The sequence below is a fragment of the Squalius cephalus genome, assembly GCF_949319135.1.
Source record: "Squalius cephalus genome assembly, chromosome: 3".
NCBI lineage: Eukaryota > Metazoa > Chordata > Actinopteri > Cypriniformes > Leuciscidae > Squalius > Squalius cephalus.
In genome coordinates, this window is record NC_137124.1 from 7,101,699 (window position 1) to 7,122,586 (window position 20,888).

General features: G+C 42.4%; 2 protein-coding genes across 2 annotated transcripts in view; one reads left to right on the plus strand and one right to left on the minus strand.

Moving 5' to 3' along the window:
• Window positions 1-6,888, minus strand: part of LOC307155385 (basement membrane-specific heparan sulfate proteoglycan core protein-like) — a 225,705-nt gene extending 218,817 nt beyond the window's left edge. Inside the window, exons 1-2 of the mRNA XM_079865981.1 lie at window positions 6,802-6,888; window positions 1,002-1,055 (exon numbers count right to left, since the gene is read on the minus strand). Of these exons, the coding sequence (XP_079722107.1) occupies window positions 1,002-1,055; window positions 6,802-6,829 (82 nt within the window). The 5' untranslated portion in view covers window positions 6,830-6,888. The remainder of the gene's footprint in view (window positions 1-1,001; window positions 1,056-6,801) is intronic.
• The window catches only part of LOC307156321 (immunoglobulin superfamily member 1-like), a gene marked incomplete at its 5' end in the record, with an annotated part of 516,462 nt that overhangs the window by 326,090 nt on the left and 169,484 nt on the right, over window positions 1-20,888 (plus strand). The gene's annotated exons all lie outside the window — the stretch shown is intronic.

Consider the following 20,888-nt stretch of genomic DNA (forward strand, 5'->3'; position numbering starts at 1 on the left):
TTGATTATTTATATTTTATGTTCATAATAATATTAAGCAGTTTGCATGTGTCCCTGAAATTGCTGTCCACCCTGTCATTATGGGGTAAACGCCCATTTAAGAAACCAACTGATGTACTTAGTGACATCCCCTCCCCCATTTGGTCTTTCTTCAGTGGATGTTAAAACATCTGCAACACACACAATAAGTAGGCTATCTACACTTATATTTCCTAATTTTCATCATATTGTGTTTGTAGTTGCCTGTTGTCAAGCTTAACATGTCCACCCTGTCATTGTTAAATATTAATTAATATAATAACTTTTCAGAAATTCTAAATATATATTTTAAACAGTGAACAGTCAGCTTCAACAGGGAATCACTTTGCTAACTGCTGTACACCATGTGCTCATTAAATACTAACTTTAGCCAAAAAATGGTCACCCTAACCCACAAATGTGTTTTTTTTTTCAACACATTTTTAGCACCAGCAAAATATGTTTAAATTAGAGTGTTACACATAATTTGCAGAATTTTCATCCTTCTAATTATGCATGTTTCTTTAATTCCCTTGCTGTTAGGCTACTTGCCCTTCTTTACAAATGAAACCATTTGCCATCCTTTTTTTGAATCATGATCATATGATCACTCTGTGTATCTGAAGCTCGACTGTCATAACGCATCACAAACAATAGTCTATTTTAAAGGAGATATTATATCACTCAAACGGACTTTTTTTTAACTGATGAGAAAACGTTTGTCTGGCGGTTGTTGAACAGAACCTGTTCTGGCCGGTAGATGGCGCTGTTTACAGTCAACAGGATTCAACAGAAAGACTGACTGATCTACAACTGCAAGACTGTGTTTGATTGACTGAAGAAACAGCCAGAAACAGTGTTTCAGCAGCATGAGGAACAGACAGATGATGCTGTGTGAAAATGTGTGAAATTTTTTTTTTAACTACAACACAACCCACATTTGTTAAATAGATACAATTTACTGTAATAATGCATATATAGTACCTTCATAATCCGTCACATCTTGACTGAGTCCAGAGTGAACGAGGGACATCAGCACTAAAAGCAGAAGAAACACAGATATGAAGCTTTTCCATTCATTCAACACAATGTAAATCACACACTGAAACATAGTTTATTCTACATGAAATGAAAGTGATTTTCTGTTGTGATGCTCATTCAGGGGAGAACTGATGGATTATTCTCCAGCATTTAACCCTCAGGTGCTCTTCAATCATTTTTTCAATTGTTTTGAATATCTAAAAATCACAGCTTCATCAGAATGGTACGAAACTTGGACATTTCTGGGCCTTGAAAGTGACAATGACATTGCTGGCTATGTGGGGTCAGAAGCTCTCGGATTTCATCAAAAACATCTTCATTTGTGTTCTGAATATGAACGAAGATCTTACGGGTTTGGAACGGCATGATAGTGAGTAATTACTGACAGAAACTTCATCTTTGGGTGAACTATCCCTTTAACATCATCACACTCAATGATGTCACATGACTCGTGAACTGATATGAGAGTCGATTCACTGAAGGATTCACTGATGCTCAACAATAAAGCAGCAGTTTCAACCACTGAGCTTCACAGCAAACAATGAAATGAGAAAACTGTTGACAAGCAAACCACAAAATATCAGGCCACTATTCATTACAAATCTCAATGAATATTTAAAAGCATTTCTCAAACAGCATTAAAAGGGCTAGTTCACCCAAAAATGAAAATTGTCATTACTCACCCTCATGTCGTTCCAAACCTGTAAGACATTCATTCGTCTTTGGAACACAAATTAAGATATTTTTAATGAAATCTGAGAGCTTTTTGTCCATCCATTGACAGCCTATGCAACTACCACTTTCAAGCCCCAGAAAGGTAATAAAGACATCATTGAAGTAATCCATGTGACTGCAGTGGATTAACCTCAAGTTTATGAAGCGATGTGAGTGCTTTGTTGGCGCAAAAATACAAATATTTACAAAATATGAATCTACCAATCTCCAACGCACGTTCACGTTTTTTTTTTTGTGCATACAAAGCACTCTCGGGTGTGTGCATTATGATGCGCCGGTGTGGTGAACAAATGAGTCCGATTGAAGAGATTAGTCCGAGCTTAGGACCCCATTAGTATTCCAGTAGTATGCCTGATCTAAATCTGTTCTCGTGATACAGATCTGTTCACCGGCACTCAATGTGAGATCCACCAATCAGAGAGGTTCCCAAATCTGTTGATTTTTTGATTGGATGAATGAATGAAGACTATCTTGTGTTTTTGCCGGGGGCTCGAGTACACATGGAATCAGTGACTATGATCTGAGATCTATGATTGTTGATAAACATGCAATATATCAAAATAAGTGATATTTAAAGGAATATACCACAAGCAGTTTTCACTCCAAACATTTCACAAAATAAATTATTCACAATTTTAAACAAAATGCTGTTCAAATGTTCACATAGGCTACATCTGTGTTTATTCTGCCAGTTTGAACTGACTTTAAACATCCAATAAATAATGACGCTGAGACCAGCTTGTTAAAAAATAACTGTTAAGCGTCTCAGAAAAGAGAAGTTAGTTCTGAGAAAAGCTCGAGCATCATTTCATGGCAGTTTCCTCTTGGTTTGATAAACTGTGTCAAATGTAATGAAACTCAGACGCATCTATGAGTGATTTTAAGTGTCCAAATACTTTTTTTGCAATTATTTCTTAAGATGGTCAGAGAGAAAGAGAAGTGATAGAGAAGCTGATTGTGTGTTCAGTCTCTGTTCTCAAACTCTCTGAGTCTCTGATGGAGAGTTTATTAAAGATACAGTATCATTCAACACTAACATCAACACAAATACAATCAGGGGTCGTATTCACAAAAAAAAGTAGCTAACTTACCGATTTAGGAGAAAATCTTAAAAATAATGAGTGTCAGTCCTAATTTTGGGACTCCTACATTTTTGCTCTACGAGTATTTCCCAAAGGTTTTTAGTGCTAAAACCAGCTCCTAAATCTGTGGAAAGTCACTAAAACCAAATCACAAACAATCCTAAAATGGATGTTGTGGTGTGTTGTTCCCATTTGAGCCTTGGGTGCTGAGCCTTTTCTTCATAAATGCAAAAAAAATTCTGATTTATAGATTTTACTCTGCAATGACATAACATAAAGATTAATTTATGTACAGGCAAAATACATTTAATGATGGAGAATAAAACACTGCCATCAAGTTGAAAATAATCAGTGTGTTTACATGCACCCTCATAATGCGACTATATTGGGATTTTGGCACTATTGCGATTAAACTTTACCTCACGTGAACGCAATATTTCGATCAAACTAATGCAATTAAGCTCATAATCATAGTAACCATTTTCACATTAAACTGTGGCGTACGCCGATTTTAATCGCAATAAAGGCATGTAAACTCCTTAAAGGAGTAGTTCACTTTAAAATGAATGATTAAGCGTCAGGGTGTTTATTAATATAACTCTGATTGTATTCGTCTGAAGGAAGAAAGTCATATACACCTAGGATGGCTTAAGGGTGAGTAAATCATGGGATAATTTTCATTTTAATAATAATAATAATAACATATTTATATAGTGCCTTTCACCGGACCCAAGGACGCTTTACACATAACTGCAGAGACAAAAGAAAAGTCATTCAAGGTTAAATGCCTTTGTAAAGAGGTGGGTTTTTAGAAGTTTTTTTGAAAGTGTCCAGAGAAGGGGCATTTCGGATGTCTGAGGGGATGGAGTTCCAGAGGAATGAATGAACGCTGAATGCTCTGTCCCCAAAAGTCCATAGTCTGGTGTGGGGGACAGAGAGCAGGCCCTTGTCAATGGACCGTAGATTCCGTGAGGGGATGTAGGGATGGAGAAGGTCCAGTAGGTACTGGGGGGCAGTGGCATGGAGAGATTTATAGGTGAAGAGGAGGATTTTGCAGGTGATGATGCACCATCATGAGGATGAGCTGTATGTAGACGGTCAGGAGTAGGAGGCAGCAGTTGTTGATGGATAGAGTCCACTTTTGCCTGAAAGAAATCCAGGAAATTGGAACCAAGATTAGAAGTGTCAGTGGGACAGGGGGCATCGTGAGGGCAGAGCAACCGGTTTATGATGGAGAAGAGCATTCTGGGTTGCTTTTGCTGGTTATCAATGAGAGTTGAATAGTAGTGTGTTTTGGCCTTGGAGAGAGCTTCTTTATAAGACCTCACATGGTCTTTGAAGGCCTCTAGGTGGACAGTGAGGCCAGATTTTTTATAGAGCCTTTCCAGCTGGAGACCAGCGGCCTTCATGGAGCGAAGTTCGGTAGTGAACCAGGGGGCAGGACGGGAGAAAGAGACAGTCCGGGTCTTGAGGGGAGCAAGAGAGTCCAGGCTGAGAAACAACGGCGTATTATAGTGGGCGACTAGGTTATCCACCCCGGGGTCCGGGGGATCTGAGGCCAGGTGGGTCCCTACAGTGCTGGCTAGGGATGATATATTAACAGACTTGATGTTCCGGAATGTGATGGTATGTTTGAGTTGTTGCCTGGCAGAAGGACTGGAACATAAAAATGGATGGCACTGTGGTCAGATATTGCTAGGTTGATGCATTGCAGCTGGGAAGGAGTGGAGCACACCAGATCCAGTGTGTGACCTTTGGTGTGAGTGGGACCTTTGACATGCTGAATGATGTTGAGGCAGTCCAATAGTGATAGGAATTCAGCAGCAAAGGGACAGCTGTTAGGGTCCACATGGATATTGAAGTCCCCAAGACAGCCCTAAGAGCGAGGCTTCTGTATATACACATAGCCTGATGGGGTGGCTTGGTTGAGTGTCATGAAATCCTGCTGATTTTGCCAGGTTTCTGTTAAGCAGAGAAAATCCATTTTCCTGTCAGTAATAATGTCATGTATGAGTAATGCTTTATTGTTTAGGGAACGAGTGTTCAATAACATGCACATTGCAGACCTGTTAATAACGTGTAGTTTGTTGTGATGACGTCGTTTCACAGCAACAGAGCGTCTGTCCGACAAAACAGTGGGGATAGCATAGTCCGTGTAAACAAACTTACGTCAAGAGCCTCTATGTATATAGCGGGGTGGACACAGGATTTTGAGTGATTTGATGGTGTCAAGGCAGTGTGGTATGATGTGACAGAAGAAGTTCAGAAGTCCCGAGGAGGAGTATTTAATTAGCGACATGGTGGTATGAGGAAGCACCAGCTAGCTTAGCTACCGAAGACAGGAACCGGAGAAGATGCATCCAACATTCGACCGCATCAACAGCATGGTTGTGAAAACGAGACAGAGTAGTCGATAGTCCAGGTTTCTTGGCAGTTATCCAGTCGGTGGTACCGGAGGATATAATCCAAAATTGTTTGTCCGTGGTGGATCACTAGCCAGAGCAGTCAGCGTGGGTGAGTAACGTTAGGCTACAGAGCCGAAGTTGCACCGAACAATCAGTTGGAAATACAGATATATGCAAATCTAAAAAGCAAGCCTTATCCTAATTGCCTGGTCATTAAACAAAAAAAAGGCCAATGACTCAAGCCCAATGACTCAAAGAAAAAAAAGAACTGCGATTTGTGAAGCGGCGACACACGCCAGCGTCCTCACGCATCGGAAACATACAATTTTTAAAGTGAACTACTCCTTTAATCACATTATTACCGCTCTGACCAAAGTGTGCTTGTGCTCGGTTCCACACCGATGCCGTGTGTTGTTCACACAACTTCAAGAATGAACTACGTTACATTATTGTGAAGTTTTCTCTTCCCCAAATCGCTAAACTCTGTCAACACTTGCTGCGCAGTCTCTGCTCCGTATCTTCATCCAGACGGTGTGAGGAACATGACGGCAGTGAAGGCAAACCCGGCATTGCGATGTTCATCACGCCACAGAATAATATGCATACTGAATGCCTATCTGAGTGTGGTATAACCATATTTATTAACAAATCAGAATAATGAATATTGCATGTAAACTGGAGTGAAGAGTTCTGCTCGTGTCATATAAACATGTTACTGCGATTAAGACCTTACTCTGACTATTAGAAATAATCTCATTATTGGTGCACATGTAATCATTGTCCCATCGTCTGCGCCGATAGCCTTGTGGGAAGCTCGGTTGACCCGAGGTCGAGTTCCGGCTCGTGAACCTTTCCCGATCCCCCCTTAAATTCTACAATCTCTAAAGATGCAGACATGTAATAGGCTGACAATTAGCTGAACATATTAATAGTGACCCCTAGCCTATATTTTAACATCTTTATTTGAATGGCAACATGATACCTCTTTGGCTCGTTCTTACAATATTTCTATGATTATATCACTGACAGAGACGCCTCTCCCATCAGCCAATCACTGTGCTTTAGCTTTAGACTTCTCTCTCTCTATTCCTTATTAAAAGTTGATCTCAGCAGCTTTGTGAATAGGGTTTAAGAAAAAACTATTAACTAAGAACTTTTACTGCTATTTAGGAGAACTCTTAGTCCTAAGAAAACATGTTTTGTGTATACGGCCCCTGATTTAACTGAACTACTTGAAATAAGAAGAAACAATACAACAAAACTAAGCAAAAATACATGCACACATTGCCTCCATCTTTCACAAGCATCATCACACAGATAAATGCATCATCAACCTCTTTGTCTAATCAACACGCAACATATCATCACAATGAATTTGAACAATGAAGAATACAGTGAGACTGTGGATTCATATATAGACTCTTCTACACAACAATCATTATTGTATCCCATCTTCAGCTGAATGCATTGCATTAGAAACAGACAAAAAGAAGATAAAAAAGAATATAATAAAATACTCACAGATGAGAGGCAGTGCACTGGAGCCCATACTGTCACATTAATAGACTGTTTTAACAGCGCTGAGTGCTAAAATACACACTTCCTGTGTTTAAACAGTCATTTCACACTTCAAGAAGAGATGAGGCAGGAGACGACAACACTCTATACAGAAGTACATGAAAAAATTGAAAGGAAGGTTGTGAAGTGTTTGGGGTTTACAGTAGTACATTTGAAAGCACTGTATAAAAGCTCTGTTCATCTACTTGAAAAAAGTTTTTACAGAAATTGTTCTCGCACTTCACACAGCCTCAAACTGCAGACAGTGAATACAAAGTGAAATCACCACGTGATATCTAGTTTAGGGCTCCTGGTGTAAAGGCGCTTTCACACTGAGCGAGCGTGATGCACACACACCGAATGCAAATTGCTAAACGATTGATCGCCTTTAGATAATTAACGCCTGGACAATAGGTGGTGCTGACCAATAATACATTTTTTCCATGTGTATGTATCTCATATGTTTTTCCATAGGCTTTATAACCTCATCCCCTTTATAAAAAAAATAAATAAAAAATAAAAAAAGGCTGATGCATACTTGCAATGAACTTGAGTGATGGCTACCTTCTGGACATAAATAGTAATGTTTCCAGATTAATTATACATGTTAGACTCATTAAGGGCCTTTTGTATAAGGTAGTCTTCAGAATTTGTAATAATTTAATAATTTAATTTTAGGGGACCCCCCAAGAGTCCTAAGTCATTTTGAACCCTGAATGAAGTGAATAATACAATCACACAAAGTGACATTTGCCGGTGAGGTGGTTACCAGTCAAGGGCATGACCAGTCCAGGATTTAGAGGGGTTTTAAGCAGGCACTCGAAAGGAGACCTCGAGACAGGCTTTGCAAAATGAGATCATGAATATATCACTTAGTGAATATGAACCAAAAGGAATAACTAAAGGCCTATTTATACTTCTGCGTCAAACTTTTTAAGTTATGACTTGTTTAGAGAATCTTTGGTTACATTTCAGAAGGTGTCAAAGGACGCTAAGCACAAATTTTATTCTGAGACTATTTTAAAGAATGCTAATAATCCCAAAGTGTTATTTGACACAATTAATGCGGCTATAAATCCTATCCAAAATTTGCATCCGGACTCCTTAACTATTACCTGTGAAGAGTTTAAAAAAAAATTCAAAGGGAAGGTTGAGAACCTCCGTGCTCATATACCACAGGTAGGGACTGATGCTCCCTCTCCGTCACCATTGACTTCCCCTAGGGAGTGGAGCGATTTTTATCCTATGACTCGATCTGCTCTAGCAGATATTATTGCACACTTAAAACCTTCCTCTTCAAAAGATGATATCATGCCACCTCGGCTCTTTAAGCAGATCGTGGATACCGTGAATCTAAATATCTTGAGCTTAATCAACAAATGCCTTAGCCAGGGCATTTGTCCAACTGATTTTAAACATGCTGTATAGCAGGAATAGGCAACTCCGGTCCTGGAGGGCCACTGTCCTGCAGAGTTTAGCTTTAGCCCTGATAAAAACTCACCTGCCTGTATCTATCTAGTAATCCTGAAAAGATTTATTGCCTTGTTCAGGTGTGTTTAATTAGGGTTGGAGTTAAACTCTGCAGGACAGTGGCCCTCCAGGACTGGAGTTGCCTATCCCTGCTGTATAGTGACTCCTTTGTTAAAACGGCCAAACCTCCCTATGGATGACCCAAATAATTTTAGGCTGATTTCAAATCTGTCATTTTTAGCAAAGGTGCTAGAAAGAGTTGTTTTTAAGCAACTTCAAGACCACCTGTGGTCGAACTCCATAATTGAGGTGTTTCAATCTGGTTTTAAGTCAAGGCATAGCACTGAGACAGCACTGGTGAAGATGCTTAATGATATTTTCTTGACTTTGGACAAAGGGGAAAACTCTGTATTGATGATTCTTGATCTCAGTGCTGCGTTTGATATGGTGGACCACAATATTTTTCTGCAGTGTCTGGAATCTTGGGTTGGCCTAAAGGGGAATGTCCTTAAGTGGTTTAATTCGTATCTTGCTTATAGATCTGTTTCTGTGTGTGTAAAAGATTGCATGTCCCGGAGGTCCTTGTTATTGTGTGGGGTTCCCCAGGGTTCGATTTTAGCTCCTATTTTATTCTCTTTATATATGCTACCTCTTGGTTCAATCTTTCGGAAACACAACATGTCTTTTCACTGCTACGCGGATGACGTACAGATTTATTTTTCGGTAAAACAGTCAAATAGTAATACTTTCGGTTACCTATTAGCGTGTATTCAAGAGTTCAAAGACTGGTTGGCAGCTAATTTTTTAAAACTAAATGAAGAGAAAACTGAGGTTATAGTTTTCGGTCCCAATTCCAACTTAGTGTCTGAGCGACTAAAAGATACCCCCCTGGCAGTTGCAATCTCTGAAAAGGTTAAAAGCCTTGGTTTTATCTTGGACTCCGAGCTAAAAATGGATAAACAAATAAATTCTGTGGTTAAATCTAGTTTTTTTTTCACTTAAAGCTCTTAGCAAAAACCAAACCATTTTTATCTCCGACAGATTTTGAGAGAGCTATTTCTGCGGTCGTTTTCTCTAGAATGGATTATTGTAATTCACTGTATTCTGGGATTGATAAAAAAAGCTCTGGCACGCTTGCAAAACATACAAAATGCTGCAGCCAGATTGATTAAGTCAGCGAAGAAAACGGATCATGTTACACCTTTATTGAGATCCTTGAATTGGCTGCCAGTCGAGTATAGAGTGCATTACAAGATCATTGTTCTGGTTTTTAAAGCACTACATAATTTGGCACCACCATACCTTTCTGAGTTGTTGTCTGTACATTGCATTCCATTGCTTGTTTCTATGTAATTTTTAATTAAATGTTTTATCCTACTGTATGAAGCACCTTGGGCAACGCCTGTTGTATTATGTGTGCTATACAAATACAAAAAAATTAAAATAAATAAATAAATAAAACCTTCCTATCAAATCATCATTTTAAGGGATGTGTTATTTCAAACATCAAACTTTCAATACTTTCAACCCATCTTCTGCTCGACCCATATGCTAAATCTATCTATGAAAACTGTATCTGTATCTTTTTCATCTTACTGATTTTATCATGTCCACATAATCCATCACTAGATGTTTGAAGGGTCCTTCTGAAACTGGGATAGAGCCTATTGGAGTTGCTGTTCCTTTTCTGACATTATTTAGTGAATCTTTGTCTTTTTTTATTTTTCTAATTTTATTTTTCTAATAATCTCCCCCCTTGCGCAATGGTCAAAAAAACCATGCGCATCTGAAATTAAAATAGTAAAAAGGGTTGCTAGTGTAATTATTTGTCTTTTAATACCTCATTTGTCCAATAGTCTGAAGTTGAGGGTTTTGCTTATGCCTTCTTGACTAATGATATAGACTTAATTTTATATTCAATTATCTATTCTAAATTTCAAGGTCCGAATACGACTAATTTTTAAATTGGTAACACAACTCTGATGACAAAAGCTATAGGCAATGTGGCATTCCCCATGTGACAGTGTCTAAATGTTTTGAATAACACAGCTGGTCGATATCAGTTGCCATTTGATTGTGTTAACCACTGCTGTCATAAACCCCAAATTCTTCAATATCTAATAGATAAAAATGTCTGGAAGGTCGTTTGAAAGAACCATTATCAATTTCTCTTATCTGATTTGTCATTCATCTGTTAATTTAATTTCTCTTCATAATCTTTTCTTCTGTTGCTTATGAGATGCTCTTTTAAATGACTGGAGATTTTAGCATAATCTCTATACATATTTTATCTCTAAATGTCAGATATTTCTATAAACCTTTTTATCAATTATTTGATTTTCCTCTGGGAACTACACAAACCACTTATACTAAGGATAAAACTCCAGTGTTTTTGATGGCCACCAGTTTGCGCAATCCTCCATATCAATCCCTGTTAGGCCTGCTTATTAATTTAATTCCCCCATAGACCGGTCAACTAACATTTAAGCAATTTTTATACTTTCTTTCAGGTTAATTTCTTATCAATTATTTTGATTGGTGTTTTCTTGGTATTTGTGAAATTAGTCTACTTTTAATTCTGACTGGATTAGCAGACTTCACCAATCTTACTTGATCTCTTAGTAAACTGTTTTGAATACCTTTTTATTTATTTATTTATTTATTTGTTTGTTGTTGTTGTTTTTTTTTTTTTACGAATGTTTCAGTGTATCTGCACATAGCCACATCTAATGTTCCCTCAGCTGGTCATTTTGTTTTTAGGCTTCTTTCCCCATTTTTGGAGGGTTGTCCTATAGTATCTCTGCAAAATTATCTCTACAGGTGTTGATGCTATTATAATCTTAATTATTATCGGTGTGTTTCACTCATTTTTAGTACTTACTAACCCCAGCTTGCATCTATTCTTAACTAGTTTTCAGCAAGATGGTCAGACATTTATTAAGATATCTGATTAGTCTTTCTCAGGTATTTTTAAAAATGCAGCTCCTCTATTACAGGTCCACTGGTGGGGATGACAGTTACAAATAAGTTGTTACTGACTGCTCTTTTTTGACAACTGACTGCACTTCTGTCTTTTTCATGAATTTCTACCAACATATGACTGGTATGGTTGGGGTTGCTCCTCAAAACTACCACTACCACCAGTTTTTCCACTGTCCAATTATCTACCTGTGGTGGTCTGATTTCTCCTCCTTGTCCGACTGTGTCACTTTCCCACTTTTCTGGCCTTGAACTCACTACCATATACATGTTACTCAAAATCATGGCTCCTCCGAAACCCCGAGGCCAAGTGTACCAGGCATTTATTTTCAAGTATGGGATGTACAATGGATTTAGCTTTATTTCTGATTTTGTCAGCAATGACAAATGGCTATTCTGACTACTACGTATTCACAGATGTCGTGCGATGCAACTGACGCTGTGTTTATGTACACTCTACACACTGATATGTGTTATGATTTATGCCGCTATAAATTGCCCTGTATCCTTCAGTGCAATGGCTATTCTGACTACTACGTATTCACAGTTGTCGTGCAATGCAACTGACGCTGTGTTTATGTACACTCTACACTGATAATGTGAAACAATATCACATTTAACAAGAATCTGCTGATTCAGATGAACCCTGCTCTGCCTTTTAAAATCCATTCGCATGATCAGAAATCAAACAGATTTATTTCCTTTATATTGTTGAGACTTACAACATCCCCATCCCCTATCTCCTCTATTCATCTTTACAAAATTAAGAATGTATTCATTATGCTTTCATGTTTGAATATGAATTGATTGTAAATCAGTTGAGCTTCATGTTTCATAAAAACATACTTTTTTTAGAAAATGTTCCCCAGTGACCACAGACAGATTCGTCTCAGAAACTCACGACAACCACAGTCAGATTTGGTATCAGGTCTATTTGAGCTCTGTGGGTTTAACCATGTCTGACAGTAAAGTGGGTTAAAATAAATATAAACTCAGTACTTCCACATTGCTCAAGATCATCAAGCTATTTACACTCGGCATGGACAAACTCAGCGTAAGATAAAGTTTCCCTGAAGATAGAGATTGAAAAACTACTGTAAAAGTTACAATAGTTTTACTGTAACAGCTAGCATGTAGTGAAATCCAATTAAGAGATGCACAATGCAGAATGCCATAAACACAAAGAGCAGGAAACCCTATACATCTACTATAAACTTCAAGGTGGAAAACAGAGTGCTTATAAACACAAACCTATAATAAATAAATGTAATTTCCAATATGCTACCTATTTGTTATTCATGATTAAGCAGTATCACTGAAAACTTATTTTTACCGTTAGTGACGTGAGGAAAAATAATTTAGTATGAGGAATAAACTAAAATTTACAGCATTTCAACAAAACTTCTCCTCACGTATTTAAAGGCTGCTAATGGATCATTGAGGGTAAACGTCATATTATGCAACTACGCATTACTTTACAGAGAGCTTATGACCTAGCCACATTCTGCTAGGTTCACAAAGAAATTAAAATTCTGTCATTAATTACTCACTCTCATGTCGTTCCAAACCCGTAAGACCTTCGTTCATCTTCGGAACACAAAATGAAGATGTTTTTGATGAAATCTGATGGCTAAGGGGTGCTCAATTGACAGCTATTTAATTAACACTTTGAAGGCCCAAAAAGATAGGAAAGACATCGTTAAAAGAGCACATTCCAAAAACGCATCTGGGAGAAAGTTCTCAGAGTAGGTTCATGGTTAACACACAAGACATTCTCAACAGAGCGACTAATCGACAAATCACCATGAAACGTTCGCTAAGAAAAAGCGCGCCATATTATTTCTTTCTTCTGCTTTTGTAAAATTCCAAATTGCATATACTTGGTGAATATCGCCACCTGTTTGGTGGTTGTGCAATCATTTTCAATCTTTCTATTTAATAATCTTTTAAGTCCCCCTGTGGTGTAAATCCAGCTTTTAATGTTGTTTATATGTCTATGTGTTTTTAATATGCTTTAAGACAAACCATGTGTAAATTCATAAGTCGACACCATTGCTGAGTATTTTCTCCTTAAAACTGCAGTGAACCAAAGACAGTCTTAAAAACACGCTTTGAAATCGCTGGTGTTTCTGACGTCACACACTACCTTGTAACCAATCAGGGGTGCATTTCCCGAACAACGCCGTAACTCGCTGCTTAACTACCATAGTACGATGCATCGCTGAAAAAATCAACTAGCTAGTCACGACTGTTTCCCGAAACTGTATTGTCGCAAAGTGGTCGTTCAACCACATTGGTTTATGACGTCACGCACGTGGTGGAGTAATAACTTCTTTTAATGAATCTGTTTGAGATCGAATTAACGCTAGATGTTTTGCTATAAATTACAGACATGGCATCTGAGGACTATTTCTCATTTATTTTATTCTCATTCTCAGTTATTTTGCTTTATTTCCAGATTCAATCACAGGCTCCTTCTTACATAGTAGAGCACGTTCGCACATGCGCACTCTTCAGAAACGGTGCTTTGAATCTCTTGACAAACTAAAAGACATAAATGACATTTGTATGTAGTCTAAATAAAAGACACAGGATTTACTGAATTTCATCTTGCTTATTTTGCTCAAGATAAGGATTTATTAAGTCCACATGTCATGCAAACAAGAAACTATGCTTCTAACCACAGCTTGAGATCTGTTGTTCCAAACACACAACTCTGCGATGCTGTTTGCGAATGTTCGTTAGAAAGATGGTTTCGGGAAACACTGACTCGCTGAACTATGCTGATAACGACAGAACTTGCGAACATAGTTGGCTAATGATGCTTTTGGGAAACGCACCCCAGATCAACGTGTGATCGCCAACGAGTGGATCTCTGAGCTGCTGTGAGTGGGTGGAGGCGGGGCTCATTTGCATATTCATAGAACCGCATATACTAAATGAGGCAAGGGTGTAGAGTTACATTCAAGCTATCTTAAGGCATGAAGATTTTTTTTTCAAGGAAAAAAACGTTTAAATATGTCATTTCCGTGATCAAAGATGAGTTTTAACGGATACAGTTATTGACTACAGGGGGATTTTAATTACTGTGAAAAATAATTATACTGTTTGTTTGATGCTAATTATATAATAAAAAGAAAGACTGATTAAACTTAATAATAGTTTGTGATTGAAAAGATAGTAAAAAGTACAAGTTTATTTCTTATGTGTAGTCATTTTGTTTCCACATTGCTTGAAAGGTAAGATATATCATTGTAGCCCATCACCCAGGTCCTACTCGCCTCACTCTGCAGGGGCATCGAGCCCAGGTTTCCAGTATGGGAGTCAGGCATTCTAAAAAGGAGGCTAAAGAATACAGCCCATCATTTGCTAGAGCGCCTCTTGGGATCAGGGAAGTGAGGTTTTACTTGCACAGCATACTAGCTGGCATCTGTTACATCATAAATGTTTTTTTTTTTTTATTGTTATAGAAATACATTATAACTAACCCGGGGCTATGAGCTGCTCCGGAGCAGGTTATGTTCAGAGAGCCTGCGTTTTTGGAACCGAAAGTTGAGGTTATCCGGCACTTACTTACCCTTAAACATACCCAGGTATGACATAACCTGCTTTCTGGAATACCCCCAGGTGTTCGTCACTAATGGTCAATCATTAATCACTTAATTATCTCATTAACTTCAACGCTGCTTCAGTGTTATTTTTACACCCTGTAGTGTAGGCACAAATGAACATAGAGCAGTGCAAAATTAACACAGACAGAACATGATGCCATGTGGAAACTTGTGGGTCAGCGTTAAACACACAAACCACAGATGAAATTTCCTCCTGTGAGTATTGTGCAAGCTTCACTAAGAGATTATTGTTGTTACTTTATGCTTCTCCTTTGTCTTTATCAATCTTGTTTGCACATACCTTCCTCTGTGTTTGTATTTCAATGTGTGAGAGAAATTTAAAAATTAACTGTCGGTATCAATCCTAAAATAAATCCCAGGTATGTAACACACTGTATGTGTGGTCTGTACGCTTCTTTTGAATCCCATGAATTGCAATGACAACATATGAAGTTCAGGGATTGAACAAACATTTCCAAATTGTTGCAAGTCACATAGTTAGACCACATACTGCAGTCTAAAGAAGTACACAATTACATTGGCACACAGTAACACTAAATAAGATGTATTACTTGTGAGTTTTGGAGGAGGAGGATGTTGAGGAAAAATGTTCTTAGGCTACCTAATTCTGCTCTCTCAACCAAAGACCAGCAAACCCTACAAATACTGAAGCTCGTCACCTTGTCATGTATCGTCTCTGACAAAAAAACCCCCCAGATCTTCCAAAGTGAAAACTTGTGAGACACTGTGACTTGTCAAAGATGCTATGACAAATTGTTCAGATGAGTTTAGAATGAGGGTGACTATCATCAGATACAAATTTATGTGCAATTTTATTTTTAACTGAAAAGCAAGAATCTGTTCATCTTTTGTGTGCCACATAAAGACAAGAACTGAAAATAAAAATAAAAAGTATTTTCACTCAGATTCACACAATTTACATATTAGTTGAATTATGTGCTTATACACAAGTAGACAAAAATATTAAAAAGCCCATCTGGATGTGTTTCCTAGTTAATCATTTGTTTTTGGTTATAAAAAAAACAAACAAAAAAAACAACAACCTAGAACGTAAGGAAACGATTCCCAGTTAAATAACCAAAAAAAGGGAACCATTCAGAAACCTGCTTTTGGGGAAAGTGCTATTTGTTAGGAGTTTTTTTTTCTAAGCAACTTACAAGATGAACATGACAACTAATTTGTTATAAGCAACAATATTTGTAGTACCCAAATTTAAGATATAATCCAGTCATCTTAGATGCGGTAGTGAAATGCAGAAAATACGACAAAGAGAACGTCTCGGTTACGTATGTAACCCTCGTTCCCTGAGTAGGGAACAGAGACGTTACGTCGGATGACGACGAATGGGGTTTCGCTTAGAAAGCCTATCATCTTCGAGTATATAAAACGAGCCAATAGCAATGAAATGCCATGGGTCTGCGGAATTTGCATAGCTTATCTCCGCCCCACGCAGGGGGTATATAAGAAAGTGCGCGAGCAACATGCAGATATGTCTTCGCTGAGGAGCCGAGACTGAACTCAGGCGTTCCAGCGGTACATCGGAAGTGGCAGGGAGACGTAACGTCTCCGTTCCCTACTCAGGGAACGAGGGTTACATACGTAACCGAGACGTTCCCTTTCGTTGTCACTCCGAGTTACGTCGGATGACGACGAATGGGGTTCCCAGTGTAATCACGCCACCTCTCGACTGTCTTCCAGTGCCCTGCGTAAGTCTGAGCTCCCTGTCGTGAGACTGGCACGGACAAAGGACTCCTACTTAACACAGGAATACCAAGGTACACTTGGAAGCATATCTCAGTGGAAATATGCAATCATGCCCAACCCGAAGGGGGGGACTTGGAATACACATATGACCCCGAAGGGCTGCATACGGAATAACACTGGGGTGTCCAGCCGCAGGTGGAATATTTCAACCCCAGGGGTGGCAAGGTGGCTTGCCAAGGGAAAGACACATGCTCAAAGAGGCTTACAGCGGAAATACACATGTGGGGGTCACCCGGAGGGGAACCATGCACATGGAGGCACCTAGCCAAGCGCGAAAGCTGCCGGTGGCATAACTCTGGCGTTGACGTCGTCAGTGCTGGAGGAGACTCAGGGCTTATTAGGCTCACCTGAGGAAATATCGCACGTATCCCGTCCGTGGAGAGGAATGGCGAGCAAGCGAAGACACCTGAGCAGAATCTAGTACCGGCTAGTTGAAGCGAGTACATGAGAAGAAACTGGCTCTACTCGGAGATTGTAGAATCTCGCGAATGTGTTAGGTGTCGCCCAGCCTGCAGCTCTGCAGATGTCTGTTAGCGAGGTGCCATGCGCTAGAGCCCAAGAGGATGCCACACTCCGAGTGGAGTGGGCCGTCACACCAAGGGGGCACGGTCGACCTTGCTGCTGGTAAGCCAAAGCAATGGCGTCCACTATCCAGTGAGACAGCCTTTGCTTGGAGAGAGCCTTTCCCTTCAGCTTCCCACCATAACAGACAAAGAGCTGGTCTGAGGTCCTGAAACACTGCGTTCTGTCAACGTAAGCACGAAGGGCGCGTACTGGACAGAGCACTGCCAAGGCTGGGTCTGCCTCCTCCAAGGGCAGCGCTTGCAGGTTCACCACCTGATCTCGAAAGGGTGTGGTGGGAACCTTGGGCACATATCCAGGCCGGGGTCTCAGGATCACGTGAGAGTTAGCCGGCCCGAATTCCAGGCACGCTGCGTCAACCGAAAATGCCTGCAGGTCCCCTACCCTCTTGATGGAGGCCAATGCAACCAGGAGCGCTGTCTTCATTGACAGGAACTTAAGCTCCACTGATTGCAGAGGCTCAAAGTGAGCACTCTGCAGGGCAGTTAAAACCACTGAGAGGTCCCAAGAGGGTACGAGGGGAGGACGAGGAGGATTCAATCTCCTGGCTCCCCTCAGGAACCTGACGATCAGGTCGTGCTTTCCTAAGGACTTACCATCAACTGCGTCGTGATGTGCGGCAATGGCGGCAACATACACTTTCAGGGTGGAGGGAGACAGCCTTCGCTCCAACCCCTCTTGCAGGAAGGAAAGCACGACACTGATGGGGCATTTCGTGGGTTCAAGATTTTTAAAAGAACACCAGTTGACGAAGAGGTTCCACTTCAACGCATAGACATGTCTCGTGGACGATGCTCTAGCGGAAGTGATGGTAGCCACCACCGCTGGTGGTATGGTACTCAAACCTACCTCGTCCCGTCCAGGAGCCACACGTGGAGGTTCCATAGATCAGGACGAGGGTGCCATAAGGTGCCCCGTCCCTGAGAAAGCAGGTCCTTCCTCAGGGGAATAGGCCAGGGAGGTGCTGTCGCGAGGAGTACTAGTTCTGGGAACCAGGTGCGGTTGTGCCAATACGGGGCAACCAAAATTACCTGCTCCTCGTCCTCCCTGATCTTGCGCAAGGTCTGCGCAAGAAGGCTCACTGGGGGAAACGCATACTTGCGGAGGCCCCGCGGCCAGCTGTGCGCCAGTGCATCCGTGCCGAGCGTGCCCTCGGTCAGGGAATAAAACAGGTCGCAGTGGGACGAGTCGTGGGAGGCAAACAGGTCTACCTGTGCGTCCCCGAACTGATCCCAAATCAGCTGAACCGTCTGGGGATGGAGTCGCCATTCTCCAGCGAGAGGCCGAAGCCGAGACAGCTCGTCGGCTGCCTGGTTCAGGTCTCCCGGGATATAAATGTCTCGAAGCGACCTCAGATGCTTCTGACTCCATATGAGGAGGTGGCGGGCGAGTTGCGACATACGGCGGGAGCGTAGACCACCTTGACGGTTGATGTACGCTACTGTGGCGGTATTGTCTGATCGGACTAGTACGTGTTGACCCCTGAGCAACGCCCGAAAGCGGTGCAGGGCAAGGCGTACAGCCAGCAACTCGAGGCAATTGACAGAAGCCCGCGGCAGCATGTCCATTGCACATGGTACCCCAACCCGTGGCGGAGGCATCTGTTGATACAACAACATGCCTGTAAGCTCGTTCTAAGGGAACTCCGGCCCGTAGAAAATTGAGGTTCGACCACGGGGGGAAGGTCTGACGGCAGGTCGGAGTCACTGGGACAGCGTGCCGTGTTGCCATGCCCACCTCGGGACTCGATCGCGAAGCCAAAGCTGAAGCGGTCTCATATGAAGCAAACCGAGCGGCGTTACTGCGGCTGCGGATGCCATATGCCCCAGGAGCCTCTGAAAGAGTTTCAGTGGGACCGCACTTTTGCCCTCGAACTGACAAAGACAAGTCAGCAGTGACTGCGCGCGCTCGCTCGTAAGCTGCGCGCACATGACGACCGAGTCGATTTCCATACCGAAAAAAGAGATCCTCTGCACTGGGCAGAGTTTGCTCTTCTCCCAGTTGACCCGAAGGCCCAGACGAGCTAGGTGCCGGAGCACAAGGTCCCTGTGTTCGCAAACCTGGTCTCGAGAGTGAGCTAGAATCAGCCAGTCGTCGAGATAGTTCAGGATGCGAACCCCGTGTTCTCGTAGGGGAACAAGGGCTGCCTCGATGACCTTCGTGAAGACGCGAGGAGACAGGGCTAGCCCGAAAGGGAGAACCGCGTACTGGTATGCCTGCCCCTCGAAAGCAAACCGAAGAAACGGTCTGTGTCGAGGAAGAATGGAGACATGGAAGTAGGCGTCCTTCAGGTCGATCGCTGCAAACCAATCCTGTGGCCGTACGCATTCGAAAAGGCGTTTGGCCGTGAGCATCTTGAACGGCATCCTGTGAAGGGAGCGGTTCAAGACGCGCAGGTCCAGGATAGGTCGTAACCCACCGGATTTCTTCGGTACAATGAAGTAAGGGCTGTAGAAGCCGGACCTCATTTCGGCTGGAGGGACAGTCTCGATCGCACCCTTCGCCAGTAGGGTGGCGACCTCCGCTCTCATGACAGGGGCATTGCCACCGACCATTGTGAAGCGGATTCCCCTGAAGCGGGTAGGAGACCGCGCGAACTGAATCGCGTAGCCGAGCCTGATGGTCCTCGCGACCCAGCGGGACAGACCGGGAAGCTCTAACCAGGCTCCCAGAAACTGAACCAGCGGGGTCATACGGACCACAGACGTACCGTCGGTGGTGCAGCGAGGCGGAATGACCGGCCCAGGCGTGGGTGGCATAGCGGCCCGGTGCGGGGGCACGGTCATTAGCCGCGTCCTGCCAGAGGAGGCCAGGGGAGGACCAGCGTCCCACAGGGGCGTGCTCTGGCAGGGGTCTGGCGACAGAGGGGGATGAGAGTGGCGGGGCTCGTGAGCGGCGCGCACTGTCATCCGAGAACTCTGTGTGCTCAGAGATGGGAGTGTGAGTTCTTTCTTTAACCATTTTAGGGTGCTGCCCGTCGTGGGACAAGCAACGGGAATGGGATAACCAAGGATTCTCCCCCGGCCCTCCACCGGGGGAAGGAGCGGCCCTGCTACCGTCTCCTGAAAATAATTCAGTGCCATCAGCGCCGCTTGGCCTGGCGTTTAGCGGGGCGCGGGGCGGGAGAGGGCTGTGGCGCCTTCCTGCGGCTTCCTCCACGACGCGGGCCGGAGGCAGATGACTGCTGAGGCCAGTCGGGAGGGGCGGGAGCCACAGGAGGGCGCCCTCGGCGGCGAGCAGGCTGAGGCACCTGTGCCGACGACTGCGCTGCCGAAGCAGCGGGCCACCGGGGCAGGACATGTTTTAAAGCCTCAGTCTGCTTCTGGGCAGTCGAGAACTGCTGGGCAAAGTCCTCGACTGCTCCACCGAAGAGGCCAGCCTGGGATATGGGGGTGTCGAGGAACCGGGTCCGCTCGGCCTCCCGCATATCAGCCAGGTTGAGCCACAGGTGTCGTTCCTGGACCACACATGTGGACATCACCTGACCCAGCGAGCGTTCGGTCACCTTCGTCGCCCGGAGAGCGAGGTCGGTGGCGGCACGCAACTCATCGAAGAGTGCTGGGTCACTCCCCTCGTGCATGTCACGTAACAACTGGGCCTGGTAGACCTGCAGTGTCGCCATGG